A 26,404-nucleotide genomic window follows, 5' to 3' on the forward strand; every position below is an offset into this window, starting at 1 on the left:
CCAACAGAACCTGTTGAACCTTCTATCTGGAATATGAATCTAGAAATCTGATTTTGTTAAGTACAAAGCAGGTTTTAAGTAAACAATTCTCTTGCACACACATGCACACAAGGAAAAGATTCAGATTGTTGACAGCCAAAGCCTTGACTCATTCCTATAACGACCAGCATGACAGACAAACCTGTGTTGCCCAGCTGTTCTGATGGAGTTTTTCAGTTGGATTTTAGGAGCATTTGCATAAATCTGCCCCCTTATTCCTGCCAAGATGTTCCTAATCATTGCAAAGTAGCTGAGTAGCCTATTCCACTTCGAAAGATGCAATATCCTTGTGATAAACATACATTTACAAATCAGGATCAGGATACAATGTGCACCAGTGGTCAATACATATCCATCAATGTTATGTTTTCATAATATTGATGGATATGTATTGACCACTATATTATTATATTAGAAAAAAGAAAGAAAAAAAACATGAAGCATATAGATATATTATTATGTAAAATAGAGATATTCAGAATTGTAGCATAAGGGCATATAAAGACCCACATGGTAATATTTTTATATCTCAGTCCATAGTAGTCTATAGAGATCACTCGGCTTGAGCTCTGTCATTTTCACTACAGTCCAGAAAGTTGAAAATGCTGTTTGTTCTTTGGCAAGAAGTGTAAAGCTTCTTATGATGGGTTCTTATGATTTCCATATCACCCCAAAAACCAATGCTAATCCATAGGGACAGAGTCAAAAATCCACTGAGGAATAAGACTTGTACTTGCAATAAAAAGTGTCACCTTAAGCAGCTTCATTGAAAACAATTTCAGCATTCACCATGACCCACAATATAAACTTTCAGTAATTTTATACTATTAGAGTATCTTGAAAGCAGAGGATTAAAGGTGTTGCACTGCTCTAGGGTAATTTGAACCCTTATAATGCTGCATTGTACTTCACCACCTTTGTTGGTAAATAACAAACCTAAATCAGCTTCCCACGGATATCTGGTACAAACCGTGCATTTGTTGTTTAGGACTGGCTCTATGAAACCTGTTGATATGTTTTCTTGTATTGACATTGATTATTTATATCTGCACTTCTCTTTCAGCGAAAAGCCTTCCAGGAAAAGATCTACTGAAGAGACGAGGAAAGCTGAGATGTGAAGAAGTTAACCCGATACACTTGTGACACGTTGTAATCCGCCATGAAATCTTTTCTCCAACAAAACTGAAAGCATCATAAAGAATTAAGAAGGTGCTCGTTATAAATATCGTGCAGAAGCGATACAGCGAAATAGGGCGCAGAGCTTCTTTGAGGTTTGCGTGTTGGTGAGTGAAGAGTTAGGAGCCGCTCCGGGCCGAGTCTGGCTGTTTCTGGGTGAATAAAGTCTTCTCATCGCTCCATCCGCATGCAACACGCCCCCGCCCCCCCCTAATTGTTTGAGAAACGCTTGATATCCAGTTTCATTATGAGAGCATTCATCTTGTCTCCTCCCTCCCCCTTCTGAGTATATTGTATGTCTAATTGGGCAAAATAATACTAAAAGGACACCTTAAGAATGACCAGATAATTTCCACTGCAATTATGTAATAGAATATGGGTCCACTCCAGCGTGTGTGTGGGTGTACGGAGATCTGTAGGCTTTAATCTTTATCTTGAATTTTTCAAATGTGTATTGTCGACCTTTCTGTGTGCTCCTCTGAAATTGCTTAATCTTTTTTCAAAAGAAATTAGATCAAGTTTAATGAGGCAGTGCAGTTAGTGACAGTTTGGGGTTATGGTAGCTTCAAGTAGCAGAAGTCAAGTATATTATTTGTCTTTTTTTAAATTGCAAAAGCTTGTTTGATGGATTTATTTTTTAACCAGACAGTTCCAGTGCAGGATCCCCTGAGTGTCTGAGCGCACGCAGCAGACATTTTATTTAACAGCACCCCAGGGCTCATGGATGGAAATTGATTTGCTTGCCAGTCCTGAAAGGAAACACTTTTTTAAAGAAATGTATAAAATAATAACCCCAAATGATATGCATGGATGAATTATCAGCATCAACACAGTGATAATTCTAAAAAAAGTTGGATTTAAGCAGGTATGTTGTTGTTGTTGTTGTGGTGCTTTTGAGAAGGCTGTGAACAGTATAACACCCATACGGACCAGCCTATTTTTGATTTATTATTCCCTATGATTTTAGGTTACGATAGACTTAGTTGAGTGGCAGTTAGCAGCAAAAATACTATAAGTTTTACGTAGTATTTAATGAATTCATATTATTACACTATATATAATTATAAATTATTATGATCTTTAACCAAAGGGGCCAACCCAACATTAGTTAATTTTATGTCAACACTAAACAACAGATGAAATCCTTGTGTAAGCCATTGTTTAACTAAATGCAGATTTCTTTTTATATATGGAAAGATCTGAACAAGTTTTCAAACCTAGATGTCCATCAGATCATCAATCATCTGAACCAAGGCCTGCTTCTCAAGAACACACTTCACCAACACATGCAAACGTGCCGGCACACACACACAGATGCTCACATTATGTAACAGATCAACAACTTCCCATTCATGGTCTCCCCTCATCAGGCTGAGCTGCCAGTCCTCATTCCACACGGAACCTCCTCTTTTCGTTTTGACATACTGTGTAATTATGTCAAAGATGCCTCTAAAACATTTACACTCAGCAAAGGTACATATTAGAGTCCCGCCGGGTGCAACTTTCACACACATTCTCACATAAACTTTAGAGTAAACCTCTGCCTCGAGCCAACCCAGTTCAGCCTACTTCCTCTCATCCTCTCTCCAACGCAGGCAGACACTTGGAAATGTGTTGTCAATGTTCCATGGAGCATTCCCCAAATTCTGCCCCTTTATGGGAATGTTTGATGTGCCGGTCCACAAGGAGCAATCTATCAGCCTCACACCTCGATCCAGAGACCAACCTGTTCCCCTTGGACTGGAAGTTTTAGTTTATCTGCGAGCATGTGTGTGCATGAGTGTATGTGAGTCCTTGCACATCTGTGTGGATGCATATATTGATGTATGTCCACAATGACAATGATATATTAACTTAGCATGTTAAAGCGGCCTTAGGGCAAACAAACTGGACTGTAAACCGTAAATGTGCAACCTGGGGACGGGCCAAATGGCTCGCTGAGAGCCTTCCTCCTCCATGTGTAAAGAACAACTGAGCTTAAGATTGAATGTGCTTTCAGTTATGGCCAAAGATTTTTATCAGTTACTGAAACGGGCGCATTAGATCTACAACTTTTCTCCTCTTGAATTTGAATGCTCTCTCATGCGAGTGTCTCTCCGTAAATCTATGCTTTTTAGTCTTTGTAGTTGAGGCTTGGACGGTATTACGGTAGATAAGAGTATTTAGAACCCGTCACAGACAATACGCTTCCTATGATGATGTATTGACGTGATGAATTGTAGAGCACAGCGCCCACCACAAGAGGTCCGTCTCTCTGGTCTAACATACATAGAGCTCACATTGATAAATTGGCAGATGATTATTTTGATATTTGTCTTCTGAAAAATTCCAAAAAGCAGTTCAAATGCGTATGGTATTATTGAGCTTTCCACCACCACCACCGGTATATCATCTCTGTTACAATGACATCTGTGTGTGGCGTTGAATGAGAGTCTGTTACATAATGGCATCATGTAAATGAAAAACAGCACATGGTGTATTCTAGCGACTTTTCAAGTGGAAAACATTTCTAATTGTAAGTAAAATGGGGATAAACATTTAAAATAATTAGGGAAAAGTAGATAAACAGTGAAGTATAGTTAGGGTAAATTAACCTGGTGGTGTTTATTTTCCTCAACCACCTGGCATTGTTCGAACATTCATAAAAGCTCTTAAGGGACACTAAGTAGTATTGTTTTGTTTTGTTTGGCAGGCCTCACATTCAAAGCGCTTTACAGCAGCTGTCCACACACCCATGTGACCTAATGTTAATTTGCCTCACAGGATTTAGTTCCTTCCCGCACAGGCAGTACACACCAGTAAGGCCAGTACAGTAAAAGCCCTCAAGGATCCACAGATACCCGATGACGTCCAAGACCCTGTTGATCGGCAAATGGCCATGAGAAAGCGACAGGCTGAACGTTCCCTACCTGGGACCCTTACAAGGTGTGTGGCACATCCTGTCATTATTTATGCCTGACAGAAATGATTAGAGGTTCTTGCAGGGATCAAAACGGCACATTCATACCACATGGTCTCTTCTGATACAGGTAGATGACGTGCAGCGTTCTGATTGGTTGAGAGCGAGTCACTGGGTGCGTATCATTGCGCAATAACGTACGCGTTTACATTGACCCGAGCGTTCCTTATCGCTGCACACTCAAAGTAACGCCGGTATTTTACATTTCAGTTTTTAGCTCGGTGGCGAAATAATACCGGAAACAACCCAAATGATCGTTTTGAGGCAATGTGAGCTTTCGCAACCTGAGCGACGTGAATGAATGAGATGGTGCGAGGTGTTGCAAGGAGACCCAATGCTGTTTACATGCACATACGGGGACTATTTAGGCTACTGAAATGCGATACACAACATTTGGTGGCTAATACTACTTTTTGCTGAAAGGAAGCTTTTTACTTACCATTTATTATTTATCTGGCAACCGTATTATACCAGCAATAAGGTACTTGAGGCAGTACTTTATGCTGGATGGTAGTGGAGGCTTGTTTATATATAAGATAAGTCGTGGGGGTCCGGATCTTGCTCAAATAAGGCTTGCATTTCATAAGCACTTTGGATGATGAAAGTAATAGATACATATTCTGATTAAAGGAGATGATGAGCATATCTGATACACATCCTGGCTAGAATCGCATGAATATGTGGTACACTGTCATCTGGAGATTGATGTTTAGGGAATAGGAGCACTGAGTAGGAGTGAATCCGTGCCACACAGATGAATTCTGGGATAAAATGGTAGCAGCGGAATGTGGACCCAGCTAAGGTTACTAGTGTTGGTTATTAGTGTAACTTCACAGGAATAAAGTTTCACTGACAATCGTTATCTGACGATGGTCACTACAAGCCATTGCTGGAGCTCGTAGTGCTGCATTCTTGTCATGTCTTTGCTAATATCAGGAGACTTGACCTTTGATGGTTATAGTTAAACAAGGACAGGAGCAATGAGTGATGTCAAAAATGGGGCTTTGATGTAATGAAAATCGTAAAGGTGTAACTGGGAATTTAGAAAGGAATGTAACTCACCTGCTCGGTGGGGAGCATCAACATCTGGACTCAAGCATTGTTTACATCTTTAGGTGTGCAGTAAACATTATTCTATGTGGACCATTTCCCTCTCATCATCCTTCCCGGTTCCGTTTTCAGACTGGCTGCAGGGCATATTTACAATATAAATTGAGCGCATTACCCCGAGGTGATGTACAATGGGAGTGTGTGTAAGTGTGCGTGTGTGTTCCCGAGCAGCGGAGAGAACGCGACGGCTGACGTCAAACAGCTGACCCGGGGTCTTAATGTGTTTCCTACTGTGTCGAGTGTCTTTCCCGGTGTGGAGTGACGCTGCCAGTGGGTCTGGAAAACGCTGCTGCATCTGTGCGAGGCCACGTCGTCTCGACATGCCAAGAGGGTACAACACACTCTGCCACCGGCCATGTAGGGCGTTACAGTGACGCCTAAATACGAGCAGACGGAAATAGAAACACTAGTCACACAGACGTAGACTGACCAATTAAAAGCCCGGCTTTGTTCATCTGTTGATTATGAGGAGGGAGAAGTCTTCCTTTCCTGCCGAGGCTCTCGGTTGTGTTAGATTATTGATGACTTGCTGGGTTTTAAAGTTTACCACACTGCTCCCAGATGTGGGAGAATCTGGAGTCTTTTGGAAATGAGGTCACATACTGAATACAGTAAGAAATAGTAATGATAAAAAGCACAACAATTCAAACCACATGTTTGATAGTCAGTCAGTCAGTCAGTGTTTTGGCAACTGCAAAACAATAGGAGCATTTGGAAACTTTATCCGTGATCACATTAAGTCGATCCCCAGTGTTTCAACGTGCTGATGCATCTGACACAGATGCTCACACAACGTAAACCTCCCTTTACCCTCTGTCTTTCCCTCCCTTGTAATACATGATACCTCTTTGCACCGTCCCTCGTGTGTTTACCACCAATCGTCCCTCAAGGGCCGAACTCTGTCTCGCAGTCCCTCGGCTCACACGGCATGAGGAATCCCACCTTCAAGAGGGGATAAACGGTTACAAATCAGACGTAGGCGACTGCTACACTTCACCGGTGAGTCAGGAGTGATTCCTCCTTCAAGCTGCACACCTCGCCCAGACTAAACACCAACACACACACACACACACACACACACACACACACACACACACACACACACACACACACACACACACACACACACACACACAGAGACGGAGAGGTTGGAAAGTATGAGGAATCCTGAGAAACTCTCTCTTCCTGTTGACTGTCTGTTTGCCAAAAGGAGTTTCCATGTTTCTGTGATGTCTGAGAAACAACTCAGTGTAGCCACATAAGCACAGCATAGCCTACATCTGGACTGCAACTTACTATTAACAGTTCATAGCTTTGCCCAACGTCAACCCGAATAGGATAATCTCTTACAGATAAAGGGTGCATGCACTCAAGTACAATTTTTTCTACTTTGAGTATTTCCACTTTATATATCTTTCTACTTCTATTCCTCTACATCTTCTAACTTCATTGAATTTGCGCTTGCTTTTAGATTCTGATTCTTAATAAAACAGAAATCGATAATATCATGTAATGCTTTATCATTATTAAGTTTTTAGGAAGTTATTTAATCATTAACATATTGGGTGAATACATATGGATGATGACAGAGCGAAAAAGTAACTTTGGGGGTTGAACTAGGGCTGGTTTCTGTGCACCGCTGTGGAGGAAATGCATCTTGAGAAGGTTAGTCACCCAACTGGTGTTCAAGTATACAAATTTTTTCTGTTCATTAGTAAACTGTGGCCTTACTTATTGACTTTGGAGGGTCGCCAGAGTCCAGGAAATTAATGGGAAACCCTGAAAGGAACAGATCCTGCATTCCTGTGACAGGCTGAAGATAATTTACAGGGAGCTTTTGATGCTCCTTTGACCTAAAAACAGATTCAAACCAAATATGATTAATACATTCAATTTAGTTTCAAAATGTTTTCTTGTAAAAAAAAAAAAACTTAAAAAATTAACTGTGGACATCGGACAAGCTGTCACAATGGGTGCTGGAGCGGGTTGCAGGCAGGACTCAAATGCAGGCTTCTCAAAAACTGTGCTCTTTATTTAAATAACCAAAACAGGACGTGCTCCAACGACGGGTAACATTGACAATGACGCGACAAGGGACAACTGGCACACAGGGCTTAAATACACAAGGGAGGTGCAGGTGATTGGACACAGGTGGAAACAATCAAGCAATCACAGGACAAGGCAGGAAGTGAAGTTCACCCAGAGACACGAGAGACAAGAAAACTACAAAATAAGACAGGAAGAGGACCCAAACCGTGACACAAGCAATTGGTTTAAATCACAAACATCTGTATGTGACAGCGGTGGACTGCAGTGGAGCAGGCAGCGGTCCTCGGCTGGACTCTTAACGCTGTGTCCTCAGGGCCCAGAGAGTGTGTGTCCACCCCCTTAAACATCACCTCATCACGCAGCTGCTGTGGGAAGCACGCTCGGAGAAGAAAAAAAAACAGGAAACGCTAAGACTGCATTATCCGCCTTGAATACAATGCACACTCGTTGTAGCTAAGACCACGAGTCTGTAGGCGCCTTGTCACCTTCACACCGTTTAGTCCACCTCGTTATAAGTTGACTTAAATCAACAGATCTGTAAAGCAGACGTTCTACATTCAAAGTATTACACAAAAGCAACCCTAGTGTCGACCAGAGATGTGTTAATTCGTGTTTTGGGGGGATATAAGTCATTCAGCAAAAACAAAAGCAACGAGAAAATCTTTGAACAAAGTTTCCTGGATCAAATTGGGGGGGGCGACAACCACACGGGCTAAACATGTGACCAGGTCATTTACTGGAGCCCCTGAATGCATTTTATTTGCTTGTATTATTTATGTAAATGCACTGTATACATATTGTATGTACATTGTTTTTGTTCTGTTTCATTCCGCCCTGAACCAAAAGTGAGCATTCACGACCCTTTCATCGGAAATGACATCACACACCCGTTGCGTGTCTCCTGCACAGCCACTGGCTCGCTCACCCCCTCAGCTCTCTCACGCTGAAGTGGGCCAGCCGTTTGCCTGAAAACAAATAATTCATCTTTTCTTTTGAGGCCGCTGTCTGCTTCTCTCCTTTAACGAGGGGGCGCACATGAAGCCGTGGCTTTTACAACTGTGGCCTGTTGCAGATAAGCACGAGGATGTTCCTTTCTTTATGAGGCCGCGTCTAAAATGTAATTATGGCCGGTTTCGTTGTTGGCAAACACAGACTTGTGTCTTGTTTTATTATGCGGAGAAATAATACAGTACAAGGCTGGCGTCCCTTGATAAAAAGCACAATAATCAACCAATTGCAATCTGGAATGAACTTTAAAATTCACTGAGGGAACTTTTATGTACAGTCAAATGACAGTTAAAATGAAGTGACCTTTCGAAACGGCAACGCAAATGGCACACAGGGGACAGATGGCAAAGTAAGTACAAAGATACCAGCGAGGCAGACTGGGAAAAGCGAATGGGAGGTTTCTCTGCATGATCAATGTGGCTGTTTGGCCTCTCTACCTTTCATCTACATGTCCACAAAATGCAGCTCGCCCATGTATTTACTTTCTCATGGAAAAGAGTCTAATTCCCAGGTTTTTCTTGCTACTTTAAAAAAAGGCAGACGGTAGCAATTCGGAATCTTGTGGTCATACTCAGGTTTGAGCAAAGGGCTTTTTAGTGTTCCTTCCCTTTAACAAGTGACACCACTGCATTTATCTCTTTTGCCCCGGGGCAGCTGCACCACGTGGAGGAGCCTGTTCACTGACCCTGATGAAGGGTTTGAGTAAACACTGAAGGACTTCCACCAAAGCAGGTCCATGCAAGCTGCAAATAACTCATTCTAACTCAAAGGAATCACGTGCTGCTCTCACAAAGATTTACGTTTTAATGGCTCAAACGGAGCACGTTTTTGGATTCGAAGGGATGTTTTGGAAGACAGTGTGTTCCATGACACCGTGTTAAAGCTCATCCTTTGATGTCCCAGTCCAGCTGAGTTGCTCGAGCCCCTCTGGCCAAAATAACCTTCCTCATCCACCTTGCTTTCTGGTAGCAGACCATTGGAAATGCGAGTGACTTTAGTGAGTTGCTATTGGTGTTGCTGTGTTTCCCTACGGTCCATGAGCTGGGAATGTTCTTCTTCCCTGACCTACTTTACCTTTATCAGCAAAGCGGTACAAAGACTAAGTGTATTTACACTGTGGAAGAAATGCAATCATTAATTCTGTAGCATGAGTTTCCCCAGCGCTAAAGGGGGATGTCACGTTATCGTGTTTCTGATTCGGAGAATCAAGTTCAGCCAACGGCTCAGGTCTTCTGGCAGTCACGCACATAAGAGCTGGCATACTGTGTACAGCGGTAGGTTAAACACGGGATCTGAAGAAGAAGGCATGTACTCCAACAAATATATGTGAGGGGGGGGGGGGGGGGGGTTCACTAAACTGTTACCAAAGCAACGACTTCACCTTTCTCACTCTCAATCTTTTCCATGATATTACTCGTTGCAGCAAGGAGAGTCGGTATTTAGGAAAGTTCATCTTGATTCTCGTCCTCCGCGTTCCGATTGCGTTCTAAATCTGACCAAAGCATGCAGGTTGGGTTTAGAAAAAGGTTTTCTAAAGTCATTCTTGTCATCTGAAACACTACCACTGTTGTCCTAAGGGGCCGCCAAAAGCAACACAAAGTGAAAGCGGGACAGGCAGGTTTACACCTGGACCAGAGGTTGTACAATAGTGACTGTGAGTGAGCCTGTGTGTGCACATGTTTGCGTATTCACGCACACGAGGATGTAATACAGTAAATGAACTTTGCAAGTATTGCGGCATGTGAGTGTGAACATGTTCTATAAAAGTAATTTGTGAACTTAACAGACTCAAAAAGAGAGGCCTAGCCAAGTCTCTTGTACTAATACTCACAGAACGTATTTAAGAAGTGGAAACCATGACATCACCCATTGGTTTGTGCTGCAGTCATAAATTACTTTCCTATGTGACATTGGGCTGCATTCCTTCCCTCGTTTTACTACATTTGGCCCATAATTGCAGACCTGCTGGATTATTGTAAAAAAGACCTTTCTTGATGAACTAATATGGTACGTGACGGCAGATGTGATGGATGAAAGGAAAACCTGGGGCTTTTTACCATTTGTTTTATCATTTTTATAACTGCATATTAATGAAACAAGCAATTTATTCATTTTCATTCACATTATGGCAAGAGACTGTATGAATACTTTTTGGATGATAAAAGAAGAATTCGTCGTTGCTCTGAACCAGGACTCCAAAGTGTGCGAGCACTGTGGGCGTGTTAACAAAGCAATGTGAGTAAACGTGGCCACGCTTGAGCTTTAGAGTTAAATTGGATTCATTGATTACAGCTTTTAGCTCATGCCGCAAGGACACTGGATGCGAGGAGTGAAACTAAGGCAAAACTGTTACCTCATTGGTCGTAACGACCACAACAATAAGCTGAAAGAAGCCTTGTGGTTTTGTGTGGTCAGGTGATCATTCTTGGTCAGTTTGTCACAACAAGCTGTGCCTTTTACATTGTAGATTGTCATTTAATCCATTGTTAACCTAAAATATTGATTATTACAGCTTTTTCAGATCTTTGTAAAGGATGCGTCAGAAAGTGGGATCAGATATGGTTGTTTTTTTATTGGTGTGTTTTAATATTGCGGTCGTCTTTGGTTAGTAAAAGACCTTCTCTCTAAAGATGGTTTTACTGATACTACAATTGTACATGTAGAAAAAAAAGAAATTGCCCAAACGTTATGATAAACATCTAATATATAACCTTCCTTACATGTGAGTTTATTGCATTTGAGACAATATGTTATACGGAGAAGGAAACATTTTAACAGGTCAGTTCAATGGCTTCACTTCTTTATTTCAGCAGAGGAGTGTCCGCAGCCAGGAAAAGCTCTGTGGTAGGGCTAAATGTCGACAATTATGGCCCCGGATGATTAAAAAGAGGTGAGAATTATACATGGGTGGTTTACACAGGTCAGGAGAGATGAGTGCAGTGCAGCCTCCATCTGTCATCGATATTTGGGACTGTGGTTATTGCAGGTATTATCGCTGCAGAGGCAGGCAGTCGACGCCAGTGGTTAGAGCAGAGGGAGTGGTGTCCAGCGGCACCCTTAAAAATACATAGGAGATCAAGGTCCTTTTCCAAGGAAAGGCCCAATATCTTTTGGCATGGCGTTTTTGTTCAACCTAATTCAATACGTTGGAGGATCACTGACAATGACATGATTTTAGAGTAAACTTAAATGTAAGCCAGCAGAAGCGCCGCAACATTCTCACACACTGAATTTGAGGCAGAAGCACCGGACACTAGAATAAACCTCAACCCCAGAAAACTCTTGTTTGGCTCAGGGGAAACCAACTGGACAACATTCAGCCTCTCTGTCGACATTTTCCTCTGGAGTTGACAACAGTGGAGAAGTTTAGGACCGGCACAGCTGGATCCCAAAACAACAGCAACAGACACATGAGGGCCTCAGCGTGAGTTGGACCGGCCCATGACCCTGAGCGGACTGTGCGGTATCAGAGACAATGACCTCATGAAGCACAGAGCTGGCGAAACAAACCACGTACAGAACTACGCAGATGCTAATATCATCTGGAAGAAGCTTCACATGCCTTCAAAACAAGAGGTAGAATCAACACACTTGGCATCTTGACGTTGTTGTTAATGTGTTACTTAGATTTTAGTTATAAAAACTGTGAATACCTTGTTGAAAAATTAACTATGCAGACCCTTTTTCACTCAACATAAAACACAAAATGAGTTATTTTCTGGTACTAACCGGGACAATTATGCTCAAATTGAATGATATTGGCGTAAAATATACAAAAAACTCTTACACCAATGTGTCAGACCGAGGGTGCGAGGGCAAGGAGGGAGGACTCAGACGCGGAGTAAATGGAAAATAAAAGGACTTTAATAGTCAAAAACTGGAAATCAAAATCACTCCAACCAAAAAAAGGACCGGAAGGAGGCAAAAACAAAACAGACAAAAACCAGGGACCTGGACTTGAAACCACAACTCGACCTAGTTGACATGAACGCCACACAAGACAAGATACTCACAGGGCTTAAATACACAAGGGAGTTGCAGGTGATTGGACACAGGTGGAAACGATCAGGCACGGCAGACAATTACGGGGGAAGACAGGAAGTGAAGTCACCCAGGGACACAAGACATTGAACTACAAAATAAAACAAGACAAGAACCCAAACCGTGACACAATGAAATTATGTTGCAGTAGTGAGTATGTAAAAGTGACATGACTGAAATAGATTTTTGAAGGGTTTCAACCACGACCTTTATACTCTTCTGCTAGAGGGCAGAGGACATGCTGCCAAACTAGAGCCACGTTGTTGTTGTTGTTGTTGGTCAGCATGGTCAGCAAGCTCTTTCGCACACTGAGTGTAATCATGCAGTGGAGGAGGGTAAGGACTTCCTGAAAGCTCTCCCCCGTACCAAGAATTAAAACCATTCTCAAAAACAGTGCTCAGCTATTTCAACAATTCATTCATGGTGTGGAAGCATCTGTCATTTGAGTTAAAGAGTCGTTCCACTGCAGGAGGGCTGTACTTACCTGTGCTGGCGCAGGTGTGTACGGTACGGTAGAGATATTCCGCCAGCACAGGTGGGACTATGAAAAATCGGATAATCACTGTCATCGTTCTTGCAGGTAAGTATAGCTGTGGCTCAGTGGTTCTAAATGTGTGTCTAAGTGTTGCTCCATCATCAGAGCATGTCCAGGGACACGGGAATGGCTTTCACTGTCAAAGCTGCTGCGATATGGAGGTTTATAAGCCTTTAACTGGCATCATTTTAGCTTTAAGGAGCACTTGAGGAGAGAGGTATGTTGAAAATTGGTAGTTTGTGCCAATAAAACATTTAAACAACGCTCCTAGCAGCCCTTATCGCTCAACGTCTCCGTCATCTCTCAACTTGTAGGGTTTCAAGTGTAATTTCTTCGCTATGGTGGCTGCAAATGGACAGTTAAAGTTATTTCAGGATATAAGGGCTGAACATTTTTCAAACAGGCTAATTAACCTATAAATTCTGAGTGGAGGGGAATTAAGGTTTGTAAAACAAGGGATGTGTTGTCAACGTTAATGTTAATGTGCAGCAAGACCTAACAATGAAAAACAGCATCTCCTTGTTTGACTGTCACCGCCTTGTATTCAATGTTTACACTTTCCTCAGCTACAGTAAAGATTTACCAGAGCCAATTCAAAGCCTCTTGGAAGGGAAGCAGTTGACCTCGCATCTCCAAAATATGAGCTTTTCAGCAGCTGAGACAGAGTTTTATGGGTTTCTTTTCAGCAGCGATGAATCAAATGAGTGTTTCGTGGTTCCAAGAGGCCAGAGAATTTCCCCTTCCCACAGGATCGTGTGATCCTTCAGCTGCAGCGAAAACATGATCACTTCGGCTGATTTCATGGACATTTTACACACAATCGCTGCGTTTTTTTATTGCGTCAACGCCAAGGCGAATGCGCTCATGCGCCATCGGGGGAGCACCAACTCGCCTCCCCCCTCCACCCCCCCCGCTAGGGCTCCACTGAATGACCCCCCCCCCAAGAGTCCGGTTAAACATCCCGTCTACAAATGAGGGTGACGGGGGGTGTCCAAACTGAAGCGGGGTTATGGTACGGACTACCTTCCAGAGAGGTTTTGGGTCATCCAGAGAGGAAATGAAAGGGAGAATGGTTGTAAAACAGGTTGTGCACATGACTCATCGAGAGACTTGGCTCTCAGAGCTCTTCCCTCAGCTTGTTCTGACACGGACTGTTTTGTGGTCCCATTACTTTAATTCCGTCTCATGTTGCGTCAAAGGGTCTGGTTCAAAAGAAGGTTCAAGTTTTAAGTTGCTTTTTTTGTTTAAAAAGGGGATATAACAGAAGTGTTATGTTACCTGCCTCTTTACTCAACAAAGTTTGATGGGCGGATCTACCTCCTATCACAAGGAAGCTTTGAAACATTAAAGATCTATGCAAGTATGAGAGAAACAAATGTCTTTAGTCCATTTCCATGCACAACGTAAAAAAGCTTCCATTCTTTTTTTTTCATTGATTGATTCATCATAGTGTGAATCATTTATGTAACATAATATAACTGTATGACATAAAAACTGCCCTTTTTATTACAAGCTGTATTCCAGTTGGTCAATGTCAAGTTCTCAAAAGTGTCAAGTTTGACATTTATTTCAGTTATTACCACCGCTAAAGTTACACCTTATGTTCACATCAGTTGGCAAAGGATAATAAGAGGTTATATCCTACTAACTTTGTTATTCCCTGACTTTTACTCTACTGCATCCACTAAATCACTCTCATAAATCACCCCCCTAGCTACCTCCGATACTGGCGTTCATGATGATTACCTGTCAAATGTGATGTCATTCCTTTGAGATTATCTTATTGGATGAAGAGATAATCGAGTCACACAGGATTGGGGGAACGTAGTGTTTATTCGTAATTAGCACAAGATAGCGTGCTAACATGCAGAACTAATGTGGTAAACATTGCAGATTTTACCTGTGGGTGGTTCTGACAAAAATTGGATTATTTGGAAATTTCAAGATATTCAAGGACATCTTTCCTTTGATGTTGACTGTGTAAATGCATTGTAGCATATGGATCAATACTAAAGAGCCGATAGATTTGGCCCAATGATATTGTACAGACAATCCATGTATTCCTAATTGATTGCTACATCAACTGAAAGGAAGAACAAATCAGGTTGTTCACGAAGACATAAAAAAACAGTGAATCAAAAGTCCAACTCATTTATGACTGCTTGAGTTTATTTTGGACTTGAAACAGGTGCACACACACTAGCATGAGCAGACGTGTGGTGATTTCTGGACCAGTGATAATCTAATGATGCAAGTCGCCAGCAGATTTGTCAGTACCGGGCTCAGGGCCTGATTTTTTTTTTTCTTCGGGAAAGCTTTCGGCCGGCCGTGTGTGTGTGTGTGTGTGTGTGTGTGTGTGTGTGTGGAATTCCACCCCAGGATCCAAAGAGAGCCGGCTCACAGGAAGGAAAGCAATAGATCACTGTGACCAGACAAGTGCCTTCCTGAAGAATGGATGAGGAAGCTGGGAGCGGTCACACATACACACACACACACACACACTGTAGAGACACTTTTCCTCCTTGCACTTCACTGTTTTTTTACTGAGCAACAATAACATAAACCCAACAGAATTCCCCAGTATGGCATCCAAAAGTCCAGTTCTACAGTAAGATCCTGAAAGGAGAAGGTAAACAAAGCAGATCTCAGACTTTCCAAAAAACGCGGTTCTTTTTCTGGCGAGGTCTCTTAAAGGTCTGACTCGCAATGTAAACAGCACACATCCTCAGAGTGACCCCTGTGAACCGAGCCGGCTGCTCCGCACAAAAGCCCCACGGCCTGCCAACGCGAAAGCCGCCTCGGTCTCACACGCGACTGCCAGCGGCATGAGGCCCCACGGCCCCACGGCACACAAGGCTCTTATGTTTGCGTAACGGAGTTAAGCGGATTGTCGTAATACGAGCTGTAGATGTCAGCCAGATGTGGTTTTTGGCCAACGTTTTAAGGGTTACATATTTACTGTAACACTGCTCAACATAGGAGCGCCCCTTTGGAACCCATCAGAGTCTTGTCGACGAAAACGTAGGGGTTCACTGAGCGGCTCGCTGCTGTGCTGCAGAGCTCGGACTGTGTCCAAAATCTATGGAGAACTCGGTGCTCTTACTTATTGTTAGAGTTTAGCACAGCTTTTCCATTTGAACCTTACACAGTCGGAGCCACGAGCCAATTCAGCTTCTGGCCTTCACGTCCCAAACCAGATCCAGTTGGTTCACGCCGTCGTGGAGGAAACGCGCCCAGCACACTGGTTAGGATGTGTCGACATATTTTGAGAAGGGGGTGTGCTTTTGCAAATATTAGCATGTAGTATGGGATAGCAGGACAAAGGGATTTAAACGGGTTTAGTTCAAGACACTGCTGAACCCTTGGAGGAGTAACTTAACCTGCGTCCGGCATGTGTATGAAATGCATTTTGCTGTAATGAGCAAATCTGCGCTCATCCATCTACATTGTGCAGCTTTCAAAAGAAAATCCATCTCTCAAGTTTACAAGGAATCATCTCATTGGGGAGACATAGGGTGGCCTCCTGTCAGTTTGGTTTTAGGAGAAGTGTCTGGCCTTTGCTGTGAGATTACCTGAGAGCGATGAGCGATTTGTAATATGTTATACAGTAGGTCATGGCGATCTTGATCGGATGATTGGAAGACATTTAAAAAAAATCCTGTTTAAAAGCCCTTCAAATCTTTTGCTAAGAAGAACATGGTATATTATTATCACTATTTGTGAATTTGCAGTTGAGTATCTAAAGACTCTTAAAGAGTTGTAAGCCTACAACTAGTGGTTGGAAGAATGCATTTTCACATCAAGCAGCTGGTTTCTTGGCTTGTGACCAGGGCCGAGGATGCCATTGGTTTCAGGGGACAGCAGGCGGGCCGATACATGACAGCGAGTCACAGATGCTTTACTTGGCTTGATGGAGTGCCCACTGGAACAAGTAAACATTTGATATATCACTTGTGCCGGCTTCTGTGGGACCTGGGCAATAATCCGTGGAGTCTTTTCAGTTCAACCTGGCCAGGTCATATTGAAAGCAACGTCTGTTGGTCACTCTGATCCAGCATTAAAAATTAATTGCATTACACTTTTATAGAGCCATTCATGGTGCAAAAAACACATTTTTCATAATTTCAATCCAAGACATATAAAGAAAAGACATCTATGCTCAGGTAGGAAAAAAATAATTTTAGAGAGAAAAAAACAGGCTTTTCTTTCCTAATAACTCTAAATTGATAACATGTTCAAAATGCAGTGAACTTGAACAAAAGTTCATATTAACATAATATTCACTGCGATTCTGACATGACTGCACAGCATGTGGATTATCTTCTTGTGTGAGAAACGGTCAATATTTAGTACATTGGCAAGAAATGTAAACATTTGAGACAAGCTTACTGGAAACACTCAACAGCCCTTAAAATGCATTGCAGCTTTTCAGGATGGAGGCAGATGTCTTAAATACCTACCCGTTGAATAAGATATTTGCAAAGTGAGGAGTAAATTACAGTTGAGAGGAAACCGCTGCTGCTCACATATATAATAATACTGTTGGCAGGCACTTACGTCAAAGACAAAAGAAAACACACACTGGAGGAGAAACACAGACATAGAGGTCAGCAGCAGGTGTCAGCGGGAGGATATCAGACTACTTTTCTATTGAATGCGGATGTTCCATTCAAGTAGCTTCGTGACGCATGCACGTCTCATTTTTGCAGACTCCCTGCCAGCAACACATCTTCTCATACGGCAAAGTAGCTGACATCACGGGGCAATGGGTCACGGAGGCATTTACAATCACATGGAGCTGCATAATCACATGACAGCCAACGTGTTTCTACTGTAAAACAAAAAGCCCATTGGATCTTGCACTGATGCACATGCATCCCACACTATGTTTCGTGCTGATCTGGGTGTGATGTTGTTTACTCTGGCGGTGTGACAGGGAGTCGTTTCCATGGCCGCCCATCACATGCAGGAACCATATGAGGGACCTCCGTGGACCTGTCTAATCATTGACAGATTACAGCAAGATTAAATAGGATTAAAAAATGTCACTTGAAAATGCAATATTCTTGCAATCCTACTTTTGTGAAAGTAAAAAGAAATTGCTGTAAATAAATATTTTGGGAGACATTATATTTATTAGGTTATTTAGTTGAAAAAGGGGACATAGTTGAGTAGTTGTAACAGGATGTAATAACTACACGTGTCATTGCCTTAATAAAATAACTTTGCCTATTCCTTTTCCCTTCAATCCAGACTGTGTGTCAGACTTTAGAGTTTCCATGTAAATGTCCCAAAATGGGCTCATGTGTGTGTGCATGTGTGTGTGTCTTTTAGATCCCTGACAAAGAATAGTTATTGCACTTCTAATAAAACACGTTTCAACTGCTGTAATCATTCCGCTGAATGATGTCGGAAATGGTTTTCTATGTGGCGTCTGATCCTCAGATACGTGACCTAGTCAGATCCAATTTCCATACAAAGAGAATAAAATGTGTTTTCACCGCGTATGGTTAATTAAGATGGACGGTGGACTCTCTCTCTCTCTCTCTCTCTCTCTCTCTCTCTCTGCTCCTCCCCCCCCTCTCTGTCTCTCTCTCTCTCTGCCCCAGTTGCTTATCAAGAGGACACTCATCTCTCCAGCCGGTTTTGAGACTTATAAAAGATGAACCTGCTAACCTCAATGACACTAATCTCTGAGAAGGGAGGATCATGTTCTCTCCCTTCATTGCCTCAGCTCCTCTCTCTCTCTCTCTCTCTCTCTCAATCTACGCAAATGCCTCTTTTATGACTGACTACATTTGTGTTGCTACACTTTCTTATCCACCTCCTCTTTGTGAAACTGTCGCGGAGCTTCTTTCACTCGTGGCCCATCTGATCACTATTGCAATTCGATTGAAAATAATTATACTGATTTACAAAGTGCATCTACATCCTGGTGTGAAGTTTTGAACGGTGTGTACAACCTCCTTTGCCAATACAAAGCCAACATCATCTCAGACAGAGCTGTGAGTCCTGCAGGGCCTGAAGAGCCCGAGATGGATCTCCTTAAACTGAGTGAGTGGAAAATGTCCGAGTCGGGTCGCAGAAGCGAACCCCAGAGCGGTTCTGAAGAGCAGTTTGCTGGAGGTCCAGCTGTCTGGGCCCGGCAGCTGGCTTTTCTCTTGATCACCCTCAAGGCTGTTAACATGTATGATGAATGTCCTCTTGCTGTTTCACCCATTTGGAATTTGTGTTTGTGTTCTGCTCTCTTGGCGTCCGGTCGGTTATGATACACTGCTTGAACAGTTCTTAGAACTCAGACTAGGCCACATTGTAGATAAAAGCAGTAAATTAGCTTTGTTGCGGTCCCTGGTCCTGCCCCTCCCCCATTTTTCCAAACATTTCCTGCTTATTCCGTAGAAATGTTCTGGAAAAAATTCTTCACAGCGATGCAGAGGGGAGAGCTTCTGGAAGCTTGGCGTCCAAAAGCCATCACAGAGCAGCTCGGCCCCTGGAGGAGCGGGAGAGATGGGGAACAGGGGGACGAGTGGCTCAGCTTTAAACAGGTCAACATGAAGACGTTCACTGGCACGTGCAGGCGAGGATTCCCTGTGTGGTCAGCTCCAGCTGTGGCCCTCTGCCAGCCAGCTACTGCAGGAAGACTCCTTCACGGGCCCATTCCTTCAACTTAAGTGTCAAAGCTCCTCTGAATTTAAGGGGGGGGACATTTCCAATGAAAAGGGTTCTTTAGAAGACTTAGTTTTAGTGTGAGATAATAATAGCTTCTGGGGATAAGAATGTCCTGCTCGTTGTCACTCATACTGGCAAATTGCTGAGGCGTGTCTGTGAGAAGTGGTGTCCAGTGCAGTATTATAGTAGGACAAACTGTCTCATGGTCCACGCTGCTCCTTACATGATTCTTTTCCAGTTTACTCTTTAAGCATATTAATAAATGTGCTTTTTTAAATTTCCTATTAAAGAAGGAACACCAAAAAAACAAAGAATAACTTTGTCACACAGTAAATGTCTTACTCGCCGGCCCTTAGACAAACAATGAACACGGTCCAATAAAAGTTCCCCCCTTGTCCTGCCTCAGATGGCTGCAAGTTCTGTTAAGTGCAACTAATGAGCTCATATTGCTGCTACATGGAAGATAAGAGTTAAGAAGGAAATTAGACAAGTCATTAAAATACAATTTAGGACAAGATGAAAGCGGTCCTGGGTTGGATTCTGTGTGCGGTCTGCATGTCCTCTGCGGGAACCCCGGCTTCCTCCCACAGACTCTGAGGATTAGGGTGAGTTGCTCACTGTAAATTGCCCTGTTGATGTGTGTGAATGGTTGTTTGTCTCTGTGTCAGCCCTGCGATTGACTAACAACCAGTGTGCCCCGTCTCTTGCCCGATGTTAGCTGGGTTCGACTCCACCCCAACCCCACCCTCTGAAGGAAGTGGATAGAAAGAGACTGACGGAGCATGAAAGGGAAGCGCCCCTAAATGTTAAAGTAGGACCATTGCTCAGGTAGCCGTCCAATAGAAGGACATTCCTGCATTAAGGGAAGAAATTCATGTGTACATTGAAAGTGTTTATGGTTTGTGCTCTTTTAATACAAACATGGGCATGCTGGTATTGTTTGTAAATTTAAAAAAAATTCAAGCCTAAAAGAGTAGGAGTTTAGTCTGAAATAGACTGACGTTGGGGGATGACCTGTTGAAGCCCCACATTACAGTTAAACTATTAAATTCTTTACATTGGAATCCTATTCAGGAGTCTTTTAATGTCCAGTATGGAAAGGAGGCACAAATGCAGCAACTGTACAACACTTTCGATGTCCATATGGACATGCATGCACATACAGCCATGTAAATGGTATATGGCCGTATGTGCATTCATGCTCAGTCTCAACTCGTCAATCAACGGCTCAGATTAATGAGCTGTAAATGCGCTTAAGTGAAAGCGGTGATGACCTAATCACGTCTGCTATATGCGGCCCTTTTGTCATACACCTCTGACTCACTCCCTCTGTATCTGGGACAGTTTGTCATGGGCCCTGTGGGACAGTCAGCTCTGTTGTGGTAGTTGTCTCTCACACTGATAACCACGGGACAGGCGGGGCACAGTCACTGCATAGCTATCGGAGTACGGTGGAGAGAATTTGATGAGCGGGCAAAGACATTCACTCAACAAAAGCGTTGAAGTCTCTTTATATGGGTGGATGCAAATCCCCCCACCCCCCTTCGCATTCAACAGCAGTCCTTTCTGGCAGCAGCGGGCCAGTTCTGGACGGGTTTTTGGGCCGGGGGCCTGTGAGTGAGTGGCCAGGGGACTCGTCTGAAAGCCTCCGAATGGCTAACGTCAGGGAAAAGTTCTGCTCTCGCTGTCAGTAAGATTATCGGCTAATAAGCATCTTTTTGTGTGTGGCGGTGGTTTTCTGCCACACCAGCGCCGTCGACTCCACACACACACCGACAAACGGACGACGAGAGGCAGGGAAAATGTGGTTTTCAGAGATTTTATTGAGGAAAACATCCGTAAACCTTTTTCTGACCCATCGGACACATAACATAAAATAGCAATAAAAGCTATTGAGAACATATCCTTTGAAGCCCAATCACAGATTCAAAAGCACTGCAGCACCCGCAGTGGTACAGTCATGAAAAAATAACACTCATAAAAAATATACACACAGACAAGGATCTTTTTCTTTTGTCTCCTTTCCAGGTGGGATTCATAAAAGACTGCATGATCAGAGACGACGCATACGAGACAACGCTGGGACCCACGATCACTAACCGACAGGCGGACTGGAGCCTGCGAGCGAATTCAGCCGCTTGCACTTCACGGAGTGTAAAAAAAACCAAAACACGCTGCACCGATGCGGAGGCAACAAATGAACCTCCTCAGTCTGTTCAATGCAGTATTGAGTAAACACTGGTCTTCTGTACCGTTTTATGCTTGACCTTTGTTTTCTTTTTTTTTCCTCTTCTGGAAAGGCTGCAGTATAGATTGCATGAGTAAGTGAGTTGGCAAAGCTGAAGCAAGTCATCATTTATAGACACAGTTAATTGTATGGATTGAAGTATTAAAAAACAAAACATGAATGAGCATCAGTAAAGTAAACCAAACACAGGTTGCAACTCAGTCTCATGTAGCTGCGTGAGAATACATGCACTTCTCCTCAGTTTCCACTCTTTTCTTTCTTTCTTTCTTCTTTTTTTTCCCCCCAAACAACAATCACATGATTAAAAGAGAAGGCAAATGCTGACAACAGAATGTTTTGGTCACCTGACAAACAGCCCCGCTCCGTTGTAGCATAGTGACCCCGGAGATAACCCCGTCACCAGCTGCACCCATCTCTCCCTCGCTGCCTTCTAACCACCACGTTCTCCTTTCTCTCCCCCTGCTGCCTGTCTCTATGAACCCAGCATCAGCCCATCAAACTGCCGGGGCCACGAGCGGGGGCCAGCGGCCTATTTGGCACGACGTTCTTCTGAACCCTGAAGCGAGCGTCTGCGGACACAACCCCACACGTCCCTCCGGGTAGGTTCAAGCTCTTCAGCAGCAGCTGAGGAATTCCCTGTCGGGGTGCTACAGCAAACATTGTGTCATCACCTGAGGTGTCTCTGCAAATACCTTTCTTCTTGTAAGAGCAAGCATAGGGAACAGACACCAGCTCTTTGAATCTCTCTCTCTCTCTCTCTCTCTCTGTCCGTCTCTCTGTCTCTCCCCCAGTCTGTCTGTCTGTCTGTCTGTCTGTCTCTCGTCTACTTCTTGTGAACACGTTTAGATGAGAGAAAAAGAGAAGCACCTCGGTCACTGATGATCTGAAAGTGTTTCTCATCCATTCACCTGCGACATTATGCAATACCTGTTTTGATTCGCAGCATGGGTCTGGGTTCTTGCTCCAGAGAGTGGCGTTCACATTTCACTGCTCCTTAACTGCAACATCCTCAGTAACACAGGTGCTATTTTTTTTCCATCCAAGCATTAAAAAAAGAAAAGAAAAAAAAAACACTGACTGCATGATTTCACATGTACATTCACAAGCCTTTTAGGTGCTTTTGTCTACTGAGGCTGGCCATAAACACAGGGGGGGGGGGGGGGGGGGAGCAAATTCACAAAAAGACATAATCATTTGGCCTGCTCATTCTCTTATAGGCACTTAATACAAACGCACATGTTTGCATGTACAAAGAGACACAGCTTCATTTTTCTGTTTATCACCCACCCAAAATAGCCCCCCTCAGAATAGGATTTTAATGTTGGAAACGATTGGAACAAAATTCTTTGGTCTGTAAACAACCATGATGAGAACCAAATGTGAGGCAAAGATGCCAGTTTTTTGCCAGTAGTTTGCAATTCAAACTACTTTAACAGCATCCCACCTCAGTTAAGCCGATCTCGTTTTGGAGGCCTAATGCTCACAACTCGGATTTCACCATATATATATGTGTGTGTGTGTGTGTGTGTGTGTGTTAAGTTGGACCTCAGGGCACTGATGCAGGTGATTGGCCTGCTGTTGCAACGTGCTGGCTAGTCAGTTCTAGACAGACTTCGATCTGCCTCGACCCGTTTCGATGACAGCTCCGCTGCTCGCGTCCGAGGCCAACGCGCTTTTTTGCATTGAGCCTTTTATTTCCAAGCTACCACAAATTAGTTTTTTTTTTTTTTCGCAAACCCGGTGGGCCTGGGCTGAATCAGTAGGCCTTACGAGAAATGTGAGTGGTTCACATTGAAATATGTACTCGAAGTGAAAGCCAAAACGCGGGCCTTTGAGGCAAAACATTAAAAAAAAAGAGGACTCTGGGCAGGTTTGAGGAGGCAACCACGCCGCTCGCTCTTGTTTAAACAAATCAGGTTCTGTTTCCTCCACCTTCCCTCCAGGCATCACTCAGTTGCAGGGCAGCCAGGTGGAGTATGCATGCTGCTGGCAGGCGAACACCGGCTGAACCTGCGCTATGTAGTAGTTGCTGAAGTTGCCGTCTGCCACATAGGGGGCGGGTTGGTAGTAGCACGTAACGTTTGCCACGTTGGGGATGACGTTCTGCTCGGCGAGGACGCGCACTGCCAGCATGGCTATGAGCCCCAGGGTCTGCCGCCTCTCGTGTCCCATCAGGCACACGGTGCTCTCGTTGACCACTCCGTGCAGGGTCATCAGGTAGTCGTACTTGCGGTCTTCCAGGCCGACAAAGTGGTTCTGAAGGTAGGACTCCAGCTTGCGCTGCTGCTCGCCGATGTCGGAGAAGTCGATGAAGAAGCGCGAGCACATGTAGCGCTGCAGGGACTTCATCTCGGACTCGGAGGCGGCCCGGAAGCCCCTCACCAGCAGGTGACAGTACTTCAGCAGACCCCCGCCCCGGATCTCCTCCGGGTTTCGGGTGCAGATGAACTTGTGGCGCAGGTGGTGCAGGGCCTCGCTGAAGTCCCCGTACACGCTCTCGCCCATGATGGTGGGGTGGAAGGTCTCGGCCATCGGGTTCTCGGAGCACTCGTAGAACAGCAGCAGGGAGTCCAGCCGGATCTGAAAGGAGTCCACGCTGAACTCAAACTGCCGGCGGAGGGAGTCCACGAACTTCAGCTCCACATTCTTTCCGCGGTTGTTGGAGAGGGAGATGAGACTCCAGCGGTCGGAGTCATTACACACCTTCACCATCTTCTGCACATAGGCCTCCTATGTGTGTGAGGGGAGGGGAGGGGAAGAGTGGAAATATTAATCATTTCGGAAAGACATCAAGCCTTAGAAGTCCAATATTAGTAGAGCTCAGCCACAGTAATGCCTCATTTTGCATTCTGGATCTGGGTTTTATATTTAATAACCCATTATATTTACATATAGGTAATAGCTGCGTTTCTCTTTAGTGTTATTAACGCTATTGACCCAAATTGTAAAGAACCCAGAATGTACTTGGATAGGGGATCTGAGTGGCTGAGGGCAGGATCCCTTCCAAATTGGTTTAACTCAATCCTCTTAACTAGGTGAAACCAACATTTTACTGTCACTACACTAATCTAATTAGTTAGTTAGTTCTTATCACAAATATAATAACGGAAGAACGAAAAAAAAGTTGTCAGAGTGACTGTACCTTTAACGTTAACGGGCTTATTTTCTCTTTATTCACACAGTCGGGTAAGAAATCCAGGAGACAGTCCAAAACAATGTCCTTCACAATCTGGAAATCACTCTCCCCTTTCATATCGGCGCAGAATATGAGGTCGAGGTCCTTGTAGCCCAGTCCGCTGTCCCCGTGCAGAATGTGGCTGGCTGCGGAGCCGTTGAGCCGAACGTCCCGGACGTGGATCTGTTTCTCCTCCATCCGCCTGCGCACCACTTTAACGATGTGCCGCGGCTGCATCTGCAGCGTGGGGAAGTTTCCTCGTCCGTGGATCGGGATGGTCTCCGTCAGGACGGCGTCCAGCCGCTGCACTTGCTCCCAGTGGAGGACGCTGACGTTGCTGCCTTCGGGCTCGGACATGGAGCTGGCGGTGGAGCTGGTGTCGTCCTCTGACATCGTGAAAGGTCCTCAGTGATTCAGATTATAGGAAAGATTTTTCTCAAAATAGGAGCAAATCTGCGATCGCGTCTTTACGCACGAGTCCGGAGCTGCCTGCGCATCAGGGTTCTTACTGGTCGAAGTCGTCCAAATTGAATGCGGACATATGGAAATAGAGAAGACCCGAGTGCAATGTGGACAGCGATGATCCCGTCCGCTTCGAGCTGCTGTGTTGAAGAAGTGCAGCTGGTCCAGAAGCGCGTGGAAAATGAGAGCTAACTTTCTCTTCTCTCGCGCAGTGCTTTTTAAAACATGTGCCCCGGTTCACGGTCAATGAGTCCGAGCGCTGCGCATCACAGTCTTTGAAGGTCGCTGGTGATCCAGGAGGGGGGTTGCTTTCCCGGCTGTGACTCCATCGCTCAAAGGCACGCCTATGATTTGAAGAATTTGCATGAACAAGCTGATCCTCAAGTCGCACTTTGGCGCAATCCTCCCTGCGATGATCAACCCCTTTCAGGAATCGGGTGGATTTCTTACGCACGGCTCCAAAAGGCTTTTTCTTAATTTTCCCCTCTTGTTGCCAAACAATAATCCCGTTGATGGGGTGTGAATTTGCTGTGGAAATCCGCTATCTCTCCCGCAACGGTTTAGTTCGACATATTTCCCTCACTTGGGCAGAAGTTAACCGTTACCTGCCCGCTTGACACGCTGCGTCCCTCTGCAACAGTCCGCTCTGCAGCCTGGATGTCAGCTGTGCTACACCCCTCCCTCGCGCATCTCTCCCTCTCCCACCCCCCCGACAGTCAGTCACTGCCCGCTCAACGCCATCACACTGCGAGCCTTCACAAACCAGCTCCCCTGCCTAAATTCTTATGCTCAAAATGATTGCATTGGTGACGTCACATGTCATCATCAGCAGGGTTTTTTTTTCTAAATAAGTAAAACAAATAAATACAAATGTTTACATTCTTGTAAATCTTGGCAAGGTTCAACTGTTGCTGATCTACATACATATAAAGT

At 44.2% G+C, this 26,404-nt stretch overlaps 1 protein-coding gene across 1 annotated transcript; it reads right to left on the minus strand.

Moving 5' to 3' along the window:
• Window positions 1–21,389: 21,389 nt before the first annotated feature.
• Window positions 21,390–26,151, minus strand: tent5aa (terminal nucleotidyltransferase 5Aa). Its single transcript, XM_037454852.2, has 2 exons — window positions 24,977–26,151; window positions 21,390–24,564 (listed from the first exon to the last, which is right to left on the minus strand). The coding sequence occupies exons 1-2, from the start codon at window positions 25,400–25,402 to the stop codon at window positions 23,785–23,787; spliced, it is 1,206 nt and encodes a 401-aa protein (XP_037310749.2). The 5' UTR covers window positions 25,403–26,151; the 3' UTR covers window positions 21,390–23,784.
• Window positions 26,152–26,404: the final 253 nt, after the last annotated feature.

This window comes from Pungitius pungitius, chromosome 11 (assembly GCF_949316345.1).
Source record: "Pungitius pungitius chromosome 11, fPunPun2.1, whole genome shotgun sequence".
NCBI classification, from domain to species: domain Eukaryota; kingdom Metazoa; phylum Chordata; class Actinopteri; order Perciformes; family Gasterosteidae; genus Pungitius; species Pungitius pungitius.